Raw genomic sequence first — 13,570 nt, 5'->3', positions numbered from 1 at the left:
CATGGTGACTTTTGAGTGTTTGGGGAAATTTTTAACAATCTGCAGCCATTTTTTTTTTTTTTTTTTGGTGAGGAACTCTCATTGTTTGCTTAGATAACAGAGACCCAAAAGCCTGTCAAACGAACCACCTATCTTTTATTAAATTGCGTTATAAAGGCAGCACTGGTACCTAATTGCAGAGTCTGACCATGTCTCCCTCGGTACATGATGTAAAGACCTGTGGGTCTCCAAATTTACTGCAGGATAAATATTTTCAAAGAGTGATAGGGATATGAATATCGGGCTCTCCATGGTGATCTTGCCTGGTGCTTTGTGAGTCAGATTAGTAAATCACTCCTGGGATCTGGATCGATGAGAGTCCATCTCAATTTCACTTATGCATATAAGTTAATTTTTAACTTTACTCATATCACTCATCCCTTGACAGACGTGTCAGAGTGTAATTCTCTCCTTTCAGAAATTTAACGAAAGCAAGGCTGGGTCTTTCCTTTCCCTCCCCTTCCCACTCTTGGCAGAATACAGCTAACTTGACATAGATACATAATTAAAAGTGTAATGGGGCAATAAGTGTTATTTAATTAACCCCAGTTTTTAATTTTCAGTATTATCAATTAAGTATGATACATATTTACTAGGGTGTGTTTGTGTAGGTGTGTGTGTGTGTGTGTGTGTGTGTGTGTGTGTGTGTGTAGGGGCATGGGTGTGATGTTGCAGCCTTGCATCACTGTACTGGTATAAATTGATTCCAAAATAATAAAATGCAGGTGATGAATTACTTTTAAATTCAAAAAATTTCTCCGAGATAATATCTTTGCTTTGTTTCAGTGTGTTATGGGGTGGGAGAGTCCGCATTTTAGACCTTCATGGATACATTTTAACTCTATGTCTTTGGCAACACAGTCATGCATCACTTAACAACGGGGACATGGGCTGAGAAATGAGTGCCCGGGAGGTTTTGTCCCTGTGCAAACATCTTATATTGTCCTTACACAACTAAGATGGCTACACCGCCTCTGGTGATCTAATCTCATGGCACCACTGTTCCCTATGCAGTCTCTTGTCTGAAGCATGGTTAGGTGACACATGATGCGTTTGATTTGGTGAAGTCAGTGGCTGTATTAGCTTACTTACAAATTGATGGGTTTTTTTTCAGGATCCCTTGGGGGGTGAGAGTGAAACTGGGTGCCTTTTGCAGCACAACAAAGTTGACCAGACTGTCATTTCTTCTTTTGAAGGAGCAATGTCAGGAGGCTTTAGTTTTCAGGTTACCGATGGTCTGAACTTTGCACCTCGGCAAATCTTTAGTATCACTGCTCGTGCTTTGGTCATTAGCTTAGAAGTCAACAGAGGACTGAGCGTCTTTCCAGGTAAGATTTCATCTTGGGCAAGGGTTGTTTTGGTTTAAGTGTTTTGCCATTTGTTTAGAGAGTTCCACCAGCATGGTATAAAGTATCATCTTTACCTGTAGATTGCTATAACAACATTTATAAAGTTCTAGAAACAATTCTCTGCAGAAATTTAGCTGAAGCATACACAGCCCTTCTGTCTTTCCCCTTTCTTCTTCCTCAGAAGAGGGTACGCTGGTGAAGGGCAGTGGGGAGGAGTCATAGAAGCAGCCTTCTTTATGGTCCCTGTATGTTTTTCCTACTCTTATTAGAGTCCTTACAGAAGCATGGAGAGCCAAGCTGTGCAGTGCTCATCTGGTTTTATTTTCCTGGGATTTTTGTATTTTGGTTTTGGTTTTGGTTTTGCAGTACCAGGGATTGAACCCAGGGTCCTGCACATGCTAGGCAAGCACTCTATCACTGAACTACACCTCCAGTGGAATTTTCGTATTTTGAATATAACAACCCTTGCAGCAGGAAGAGACTGTCAGTGGTTTCAGAGAGCCCTTGCTTTGGGTCCTGCAGCCTCTGAATGGCTGTTTGCCAGGAGTCTCAGCCTGCCTGGCCTAGCAGGAGCTAAGAAGCCCTCTCTGGCCCAACACCCTCATTACAGGGAGGAGGAAAGTTTTACCCAATGGCAGCAGCAATAAAAAAAGGAGAAAAAAGTTGAATTTGTTATTTCCAAAAATAAAAAGCACCAAGGTGGAAATATAGGAGATAATAAAATTTTAATATCTAGAATATTGAAGAAGAAAAAAAACCCAAAGCAACTATACACATTATGGCTTATTTAAATAACATGCATTACCAGTGAAACATAAATATTCAAGAAAGACAGGAATAATTTTATTAGTTATGGTCATCCTAGCCAGTTGTTTTAACTACTGTTAAGATTTTAAAAACAGTGATGCCTGGGCTTCACCTCACACCAGTTGAAAGGGTCTCTGGAATGGGGTTTGGCATCATTTTTTAAGAACCATTTGGTCCTAAGTGGAGCCAGGAATCTGGTCCTTAAATTCCTACAATGACACAAGATAGATGACATTCTCCTGGGAAACTGGCAGGCTTTGGGGCTTAAGGGAAGACTCTATCTTGGCCTGTAAGCCAGTAAGGGGTGGAGGGAGCTCACATACTTCTGTAGTAGACTTAAAGGAAAATGTCTTTCAGTTTATAATTATTTAAAAATACAACCAAATACTTTTAGGAAAAAAATTTTGAAATTTTTAGTTTTGTCTTCAGCATTTGAATCCATAAAAACAAACCCTTTCAAAATGCAACAAAAGATATGTTAACCAAGATTCTTCTATTCTAAAACATTTTCTAATTTTTCTCTGAGAATAAGTAAAATGCTTTGATCATTTTTTTCAAGTTTGCCATTTAGTGTTTTCAAAAACAGGCATTCTGAAAAATACTACATTTCCCAGTAATCTGAAAAACATGGCAATATATTTCTAAAAAGTTCAAAAATCAAGGTAAATCTGGTTGCTGTAAAAGATTAAGTACCTTTCATCTATTCAGGGTAAACGGATTCTGGTTTAATAATTGAAGACAGTTATATTAAGAGAGACAGAATCATTATAGTTTAGAAATGAAAAAGTTCCTGGTGCCTGTTTTACTGAATATTAGTTTGACAGGAAAAATATATTTAAAATGTACAGAATGCCCTTCTCTTCTTTATAGAATTATGCAAAACATTCAGTTGCATAATTCTCTGCTTAATATTTGGGCACAGCCCTGAGCGGCTGTCTTCTTTCCTTTTCCAACAAGCCTCACATCTTCCCGGCCCTTGCTTCTGTGTGTTGGAGAACTCACTCCTTGTATATTATCCTCAAATCCCAAAGTGTGTTGCTCCTTTCTCCAAGCTCCTCCTAACACATTAGCTCTGTGCATGTTCTTGGTTTCTGTGTCAGCCCCTGTCCCCACACTGTGACTTATTTCCTGCTCCAACTCCTGGTCAGACAGAAGGAAGATGAATTTTCACACACATTTCCACTGGCTGCTCTTTTATTTGATAAAATCTCCACTTGGAAGAACTTGGAAATGAGAACTATGGAATCACAGATCTTAGAGTTGGGTAGACTTACGGATCATTCAGTTCACTTTTCTTGGTGTTTTTCTACCCTAAAATCCTTGAGTAACAGTGACCCACCCCCTTCTGTATCAGAATCCCCTAGTGTGAGCATCCAGGTGAGTCTTGCTGCCACACTAGTAGCCACTCAAGGACTGTTGGTCCCTGATGCTGTGTCAGCATCATGGGGTGATAATGACAGATACTCCACTGCTTCTTCCCTTAGGCCTCCCCAGCACCCACCTCTTCAAATTGTCATGCTAAGGGAAGGAAAGCAAGCTGTGTCTCACCTCAGCATGTGATTTAAGATGTCATTTGTCAGTTGTTGCTGATCTATGTGTTCAGCACCTATATGTTCTAAAATATCAGGGAAAATCTATTCTTTTTATAGGACTATCATTTTTTTAGAACTATTATAGGAGTAGAAAATCTATTCCAATTATATGTTGGACATTTGGATTTGTTGATGCTTTGTGTTTTTATACTGTTTGTGTCTTTAATCTACTACTTGGGTTATTCTAAGGATTTAAATGAAATAATGTTTGTAAATACAACTTTTGATCCATCTCTATTTGGCAGAGAAAAAAACCTTTTTAAAAGTCTATGTTCATACCAAGCAGCCCGCTTCCTTTCCCTTTATGTGTGGGCCTGTGTTCCCTGGGCTGTCGCTATGTAGAGTGTCAGATCCCTGAGAATGGAGCCACTGTGATAAATGTTTGTTTTGCCTCTTTCTTAATGTTATTGATGTGTTGACATGCACAACCAGGAAAACATGCATAGCAATTTAATAAAAAGCAACAATTATGTAGAAATGTATATTTCACTCTCTTTGGTTAGGGAAATATTTCAAGATAGCATTAGTTAACAAGAAAAAAAATTAAATTTACATTGGTCCCATACCATTTGGACTTTTTCTGCTAGCTCGTCAGACTCCGGCTATTTCTGTTTTGGCTCTTTTATACACTCAGTTTTAAAAAATGGCCTTGGCTTGAGACTTGTAGGAATTTGCATGGTAAGCCAAAATAATTATTAGAATATGTAGCATAGTGAATGCTTTAAGGTTAATCGTGACTTCTTTCCCTTGCCAAATTGGAAAATAAGTTTTTGACTCAATTATTTTAAAGTAGGAAGGACGCTAGTTCTTAATGAAATTATTTTTCTGTGAAGTAAAGAAAGAAATCTACCCAGAGTATATTTCCATTGTGTTATTTTTAGTTTATTTCACTTTATATATATTTGTGTATTATAGATAATACATGCAGATATTTATATGTATTACACGTGTAATACATACACATACATATACATTTTTCTCTTTTCTTCCTTCCTTCCTTTCTTTCTTTCTTTCTTTCTTTCTTTCTTCTTTCTTTCTTTTTCACCAGAGATTGAACCCAGGGCACCTAACCACTGAGTTACATCCCTAGCCCTTTTTATTTTTTATTTTGAGACAGGATCTTGCTAAGTTGCTTAGGGCTTTGATAAATTGTTGAATCTGACTTTGAACTTGAGATTCTCCTGCCTCAGCTTCCTGAGCACTGGGATTACAGCATGCACCATCTTGTCTAACTTATTATATATATTTTGAATATGAATGTGCAGGAATTTCTGTACAATATATGTACATATATGTTTGTACAATATGTACAATATATGTACATATAGTGTGAATGCATACATGTGTACATATTTTGTACATATGTGTATATATATACATATATGTGTGTGTGTGTATATATATATATATATATATATTTAAAACAAGTTCTGTTTCTTTGTGAAAAGTTTGTTTCCCAGAAAAAAAAAATTATAACCATTTTTTTCACATTGAATAATGCCACTGAGTTTATCTTTAGTGGTGGCATGTTGGAATATACTCTGACCTTAGAATCTAGGTTTTCTGTGTATCCAAGTTGTACATGGCTCTTTTTCAAGAGTGCGGTCTTGAGTGTTAGAGGGATTGACTTTGAGAGTTTTGCTACAACGATTTAGAATATAAAGTTACATTGATGCAGAGTTAAGCAGCCCATCAGTAAAAGGTCTTCCTGGTAAACTCTGTGTCTTCAGTCCCTGGTCTTTATAGAAAGGGAATGATATCTCATCAACAGGCCCATCTATCCTCTGTGTTAGGAATTAAGGGAGAGGAAAAAGGAGAAAGGACTTATTGTGTGTTGCTGTAGGGTTTAGAGCACAGATTCATAAAATCTTTTCAATCAGTGGATCTTGAAACACTGAATATTGTAAGACTTAGAGATAACCAAGAATTGTAAGAAAAGATTCTCCATTCTTAAGTAAATAATTAGAGGCTTGTTAATTGGTGAAATAAGAACCCCTACTTAGGAGTGTAGTACTCATGCAAAGTATATCATGGTTAGTTGTAGTGAATGGCACACATGGAGTGGGCTGCATGGGTTCAGAGAAGGGGAATTTTCCATTGACTGGGAGAGCTTCTTCCTCAAGGCACACCTTGACCTGCCCCTGCAGAATGAGCAGGCCAGGGAGGGTAGCAGGCTGCAAAGTATAGAATAAAGAAGAGAAGGACGGGTTTGGAAGGTGGAGAGAACCATCTCTCAGAGAGAGTGACTGCTTAATTACAGGATTTCCTAAGTTAGATATCATTTCACCCACTGAGTTCAAAGTAGAACTATTTAGGCAACACAGTGTTGAGTGTATAAATTATACTCACTTCTGAGTCAATTGTAAGTGGATTTACGAGTTGCTTAGTCTCCCCAAGCTTATCAACTACACGTTTCTTACAATTATCTAAAAGAAAGGGCAGGAACTGTGTCCGTGCTGTTTCTTGATGCAAGTTGACTCTCACTTATCTGAAATACTTGGGACCAGAAGTGTTTTAGATTTTAAGGACTTTGGTATATTGACACATACATAATGAGCTACCTTGAGGATGGGCCCTAAGTTTAAACATGAAATTCATTTATATTTTATAGACATCTTATATTCATGGCTTGAAGATAATTTTATACAACATCTTTAATGTACCTCTATTTTGACCATAGTTCATTACATGAGATCAGGTGTGGAATTTTATGCTTGTGGGGTCATGTTGATGCTCAAAATTTTTGGAGCATTTCAGATATTGGATTTCAGATTAGAGATATACAGATTAGACTGGTGTATCTCTGTTCCCTGTTGTAGGGCTTTTTACATTTAGATATTTGAGATATTTGTGGAAGAAATATGTAAAACCTCTAAGTCTAGTGATCTGTTTTGGTGGTGGTTAGTTTATTTAATGAAACAAAGAACTGGGGTACAAGTGTTGTTTGAGAAATGCTGTGTTTAAAAGGAGGAGAAAACAGATTTCTTTACTCTGAGGTTTCCCAGAGGTGATAACATGCTGATTTGCTTTTCCTATCTCCAAGAAGTACGAGGGGAGTAAGGACTTGCCACAGCAGTGCCAGAGAGCACTGTTAGGATCCTACCCCTTGTGGGACTGTTATTCTGTGGATAAAGATTTATGTGGAAATCCTTCCCAAAGTAAGTGCCTGGAACTCCATGATGGAAATATCAAATATGCATATGAAATAAGGCAGGTGGGGGAAATAATGCTTGGCTTTGGGTGAGTTGAGCTGAGCAGTAAGAAACACTTACCTGGCAGTTTTGGCATGGGGCAAACTGTTGTTGACTTAAGCCTCAGTGTCCTCCTGGGTTAGGTAGCTGGAGAAGACAATGAGAGGTTGACGTGCCCTGGCTGAGAGAAAGCCATCTTGGTATGAAACAGCACCGGTGAGTCTTCTACTCCAAAAGGCTACGATGAGTGAAATAATGCTTTTTAAATTGATTTGTTAGTGAACGGATAATAATTATACATTTTATGGGATACAGTGTGATGCCTTGGCACGTTTACACATTATGTAATGATCAACGCAGGATACTTTGGTTATCTATCATCTAAAATGTGTACCATTTTTTTTTTGTGATGAAAACACCCAAAATCGTCTCTTCTAGGGATTTTTAATTATATAACATCAAATTATTTTCTTTAATCACCCTTCTGTGTAATAATATACCAGAACTTATTCTTGTACCTGGCTCTAACCATTCTGTCCCCATCTCCCCATCCTTCCCGTCTTCTCTTAGGGCTGAATAGTATTCTGTTGTGTATATGTGCCACATTTTCTTTATCCATTCATCAAGTGATAGGCAATTATGTTAATTCCATATCTTGACATATTTTGAAGAGCAATAAACATGGGGTGTAAATACCTTTTGCCATACTGATTTCATATCCTTTTGTACGGAAAAATAACTTTTTTCAGAAAAAAGATTATTGTTAACTTTGCCCCTGCCTCAGAGGTAATGCTGAGGGTAAAGGAACAAGGGAATTATAAGCTAGGATCCTTTATAAGAAGATAGTAATGAAAAGGGCATCGTGGGAAATTTTTGCAAGGAAAAACTGAGGATGGAGAAGTTGGATATTGGAGTGCACAGAACCCACACATGTAGGGACATAATCTATTTGATAGGAAGGACCCCACATTGACAGGAAACAGAGGAAGGGACCCAGTAGAGCTTTATAACACTGACCAGGGACACAGAGACTCCTCTTGGCTTGCCTGATCTTGGCTCCAGAAACCAGGAAGTGGCAATGACTGCAAAAATGTCAGCAGCATGAAGTACGAGGGATGTGGGAGACAGTTACAAACATCACATGATGCTTTCTGTAAAGACCGAACTTGTGCCAAGGCAGACCTAAACTTGTGGTGGAACTATGTTCCTGAGGCTGGCTTTCACAGACTCACCTACCCTCATCCCCAGGAACCCTATGACCTAGTGCTTATCTCAAGGGGCTGAGGTAATTTAAATGGAGCCTCCAGGGCTGGGATCATGGCTCAGCAATACAGCGGTTGCCTCGCACGTGCAAGGCCCTGGGTTCGACCCTCAGCACCACGTAAAAATAAATGAAATAAAGGTATTATGTCCAACTATAACTAAAAAATAAATATTTTTTTTAAATTAAAAAAAGAAAAAAGAAATAAATGGACCCTCCAAACTGAGGGCTCAAAACAATCCTTGCAAATTTGGAAGCTATCCTGACTCTGAACTGACTTCCTGCAAATGCCTAATGTGGTTTAAACACTACATTTGGTGGCCCTTGTCTCTAAGATTATAAAGGCTAAATAAAGAAAGCAAAAAAAAAAAAAAAAGATGTCATTCAGGAAGCTTGGTTACTACTGGAAGATCGATTCAACTTCATAAATTATAAAGGGCCTTCTCAGAGGGCTAATGCTAAAAAAAAAAAAAACCCTTTAGCAAGGGCTAAAACAGAAGAGATGAGGTAAGATTCTGGCCAGAAGAATGATGTAAATCTGGTTTCTACCTCTTCTCCTATAAGGTTGGGATGTTCTCTAAATCACTGCAAAGTAATGGGAAATACACTCAGACTCTGCTCTTCCAAGTGTGGTCTGTGGATGTTCTAGTCTGTGAGCAAATAAGAATGAAAAGCAAAAGGAAGTGTTTAGAAATTTTTATAGCAATGTGACATTTTTTATTGTATTTTATAAAATTATTGGAATGGGAAGAAAATGTTGATCCTTTACCACAAATCATTGAAAAACCACTGTTGTAGCCTGAGTGTTCCCAAGCCTCTCTGGCCAATGGTTACCAATGAGGTATAATAGCATCAAAACCCATGTGTCACCAGTTCTTCCCAGTTGGCTTTCACACAGCCCTTTGCTCATGCATGGACACTTCTGGTGTTTAATCCCGAGCCAACTCCTCCTTCTGGTATCAGCAGATGGAGGACACTCCATTGAGCACCTGCAGCTCCATCAGACTGGGACCCCTGCACCCTGCCAGGGGAGGTGCTGTCTCTTATGTTCTCAGCACCACACAATCTGCTTTTCCTTCACATATGTTGAGCCAAGGGGCCATCCGGGCCCTGGCATTGATTTCTTTCTCTAGGGATCAGTTGGACACCGAGGCTGGGCTGAGGGAGGGGAGAGGAGAAGCTGATTTCTCCTGGGTCCCCAGTAGCCACTCATGCCCATGAATAGATGCCTCAAGGATCACTAGCCCCTTGCAACTCAATTTCAAGCTGAATTCCTCAGTCCTTCTTTTATAATCATATGCTCTTGAAAGAGATGTCAGGGGTCTGTAAAGACTATTTCATTATTCCTATGTTTTATACTTGCACTCATGTTTTAATCTTTATTTAGGTTCTGTGAAGCCTCTTTCACCTCGTGACCTGAAAGCTGTGACCAATGATGTAGACAACGCAGGAAACAGATCTATTACTTTCACAGTTGTAAGTTCCCCTAGACTTGGGAGGTTGCTGAGAATGAACTCTGACAACAGCACAGAGAAGGTTTCCATTTTTACCCAATATCTGGTGAGTTCTGAAGTCTGTGCTAGGAGCAGGGCTTAGCGTGGATGCAGGGTGGGCCTCTCATTTGTCTTCATCCCACTAATCCAAGCAGACATGCCCTTCTGCCCAGGCCATTACTCATTGTAGCTGTGAAACCAGACACTTTGTAAGGAGTACAAGAAGAGACATAATTGTCAGAAAACACTACTCACTTAAACTCTGAGTCTAACAAATAAAAAGGAATCCTTTTGGGGCAGAGGTTGTGGCTCAGTGGTAGAAAGTTCGCCTAGCATGGGTAAGGCACTGGGTTCAATCCTCAGCACCACGTAAAAATAAATAAATAAAAATAAAGGCATTGTGTCCACCTACAACTAAAAAAAAATTTTTTTTTAAAGGGGATCCTTTTATCATTAAAGACTAACTTAAAAGGAAATTCAAAGTGTAGTTACTGGAGTAAATCCCAGAGGATATATGTATGTGTACATTTATAATTAATATATGATATTACATACATTACATAATTTAATGTGTACATGAGCATATAAATATGTGTGTTTTTTATTTTTAGTTATATATGACATAGAATGTATTTTGACATATCATACATACATGGAGTGTAACTTCCCTTTCTTGTGTTTGTACACAACATGGAGTTTCACTGGTCATGTATTCATATATGAACATAGAAAAGTTATGTCTGATTCATTCCACTGTCTTTCCTCTTCCCATTCCCCCTCCCTTCCCTTCATTCCCCTTTGTCTAATCCAATGGGAGTGTTGTGTTTGTAATCTGCATCTAGAGCTATTTCGAACTTTACTGCACTTTATCACCAGTATTAGCATCCACATATCTTCTTTACCTTCTTATTAAAATGGATAAGCCTTCAAATGCTAGTTTTTTTTTTCTTTCATATTCCATCCAAGAACTGGATTGACCAGACATATTTTCTTTATGTTAATTCATTCTCTGAAAGTCTATGTTTCCAAAATAGAATTCTTGACTATAACCATTCTCCTTGTTTGTTCTTCAACTTTCTTTTCCCATTCTGAAACAGTGTACACATGGATCTGACAGTCGATTTGGCTATAGATTTACATGATTAAAGAATAAAAATATCCACAATCCAGTTTAGAGGAAACAGCAAGAGTAAAGTGTAGGTCTTTTGTTAACCTTTGAGCCTTTTCTCTCCAGCACAATGTGGCAGGATTGAATTTGGCTTTTGCTTTGCAGTTGCCTTTGTCTGGGATGCATTTAAAGGAATAGGTCATGAGGCTAGCAAAAGCTCTGAATGTGCTGCTAAAAAGAGGAAGTATGATTTCTCTGGTTCACAGATGCACTCTGGGAGAGGGAAAAAAAGGATTAGGATGAAAATTACACTGTGTAGGGGACCTGAATGTGCCCAGAGGCATCAAAACATGCCCCATGCCTGAGGTCAGTTTGCATTTTGAATACTATTAAGAATTATATCAATTATGTAGAGATGCCTTGGCTCTGGTCCTGATTTCTTTATTTTTTTTTAAATTTTGATTATGAGCATTGCAAGCATTATTTTCAATGACTTCTGATTGCAAAAATATACTATTTTTGATTTAATATATGGTATTTTAGTCAAAATAGGCTTTAGTAGTTATAGTAGCCAGGATCCACTAGATTTTGCTATAATACCGAACAACTTCCAAATCTTATTGACTTACAGTAATAAAAATATATATCCTTCTTGTATTATGGTTGGTTGTGGGTCTGCTGTACTATCTTTTTTTGTTCCAGGACCTGAGTTAAAGGAACAGCCTCTCTCTTGAACATTACTGTACTTGTGGCAGAGAGAAAAAAGTAATGGTGGAACCATGTGATGATTTACAGCTTGTGACCGAAAGTGTCAGCTGTTCTCACGTTTCATTGGCTAAAGAAAGCCACATGAGCTAACCTGATGTCAACGGGATGTAGAAATTTAATCTTATAGGGAAGGGGCACTGAATGATTGGGATAGTAAGACAATCTCCCTCAGTAGACTAGCCTGGTAATCCGAAACTGTTTATAATAATGGAAGGCAGAGTACATTTTCCTGTGAAAATAAACCACCTTTAACAGTACAATATATTGGTACACAGGAAATTAATACCTCAAGCTAGATAGAAGGCCTCAGGATAAGCAAACTTTTGATTGATTAAAATGTCATTACATGATGGTCTCATATTTTTCTCCTTGTCATTTCTTCTCTTTTACGAACAAAGAGGCAAGTAACCAGAAAAACACAGCAAGGACAGGTATTGGCCAGAACTGTTGTAGCGTCCTGCTGGGGCTCCTGAAATGAAGGGCCCTGTGGAGACAGGAGCAGGCTCCAGCTCAAAGCACAACTTGACCACCCTGCAAGTCAGGGGTGGTGAGAGAGGAGTTCCACCCTCCTTCCCTAATAAACCGGCTTCTGACTGCACAGCCCTTTCCTCTTCTGAGCAGACACAGCCACACAGTGCCTGGTCCAGTGTTTTGACTCAAAAGACAAAGGAGAGATTGTTGTGTTGTATGCAGGGTTGGGCACAAAGACTGTGTATCAGGCTTTTTACACAAGGCACACTCTGGATATGACAATTCCTTTTTCACTAAAACAATATATCATATGTATTTGCAGTCTATAGAAATACAGCACAGCAGCTCATGCTTTCTGCATTTTGGGCACGTGGTATGTAGAGAGAGCTTCTAATTTCAAAATCTGGCACCTATTAGATGTTTACTGTTGACAACTAATGACTGAGCACTATGAGTGACTGACCTTTAAAGTCAGAAAATCTAGATTAGCTCTTGACGTAGGGCAAATTACATATCTTTTAAACCTCAGTTTTCTCATCTGTTAAATGGGAAATATAATAGTAATGATCATTGAAACCATTTTGATCATTCACTATGCACTAAGCAATGTTCTAAGCTTTCTAATGTATTGCTTCCCCATTGAGAGACTCAGATTGTAAACCACAAGAAGTTTACACAACTTGCCCACAGGTACATAGTTTTTAAGCAGCAGAGACAGGATTTGAACTCAGGGACCCAACTCTAAGTCAAGCTACTGTCAACAAAGCCCTGCTTTCCTCCTGGTGTTTAAGTGTGGAATAAGACAGGTAATAGATGTGTTAGGGTCTTTAAATGGAGAGCACCTCTCCCATCATTAGGAGAGATACTAGATGGAAATAGAAATTTTATTACTTATAGGTCCTGGGGAGTATATGGCACACCCAGAAGCTATATATGCAAAAAACTCACGAAGAAGGAAAAGGACCCCAATGCTTCTGCTATGTTCAGAGTCCTCCAGACAGGTTTCCTAAGGGAATTTTGATTGGTGGGTTTAAAGCAGGCAGATGTAAATTCTAAGAGGTCACAGAGTGACTGAAAAGTGGTTACCGTGGCATATTTTCTCAGTCTATGTGGGGCATAAGGTCCAGTGGGGTAGTCATGCAGGCTGCATTAAAGGAACAGCCTGTCTCTTGGTTACCAGCGAGCATTTGTATAAGGTGGATAGCTAGATCGACCACACGGATCAGCTGGGGCAGCGGGTAAAACTAGAGACTCTGTCTATGGTGTCTCAGCCCTGCTTCTGGTATGAGAAAGTCCAACTGATAATAAAAATGAATGGTAATATAAAATTATGAGAATTGCAAACACTAATTAAATGGTAGCTAAGGATGATGTTATTATCTTTTTGTTCTTGGAAGTATGAAAAGTCCCTTTTTTCTCCTAGTAGCTAAAAGCCTAATTTCCCAAGGGAAGGCAATTTTCTGGGACGCTGGATTGGCCAGTGTGTTTACT

At 38.7% G+C, this 13,570-nt stretch overlaps 1 protein-coding gene across 1 annotated transcript in view; it reads left to right on the top strand.

Annotated features, from left to right (window-relative positions):
- The window catches only part of LOC113180809 (chondroitin sulfate proteoglycan 4-like), a 52,501-nt gene that overhangs the window by 26,251 nt on the left and 12,680 nt on the right, over positions 1-13,570 (top strand). The window contains exons 7-8 of the mRNA XM_077799067.1: positions 1,236-1,367; positions 9,627-9,799. Coding sequence (XP_077655193.1) covers positions 1,236-1,367; positions 9,627-9,799 — 305 coding nt within the window. The remainder of the gene's footprint in view (positions 1-1,235; positions 1,368-9,626; positions 9,800-13,570) is intronic.

Source organism: Urocitellus parryii, chromosome 1 (genome assembly GCF_045843805.1).
Source record: "Urocitellus parryii isolate mUroPar1 chromosome 1, mUroPar1.hap1, whole genome shotgun sequence".
NCBI lineage: Eukaryota > Metazoa > Chordata > Mammalia > Rodentia > Sciuridae > Urocitellus > Urocitellus parryii.
This window is presented reverse-complemented; position numbering and strand designations above follow the sequence as displayed.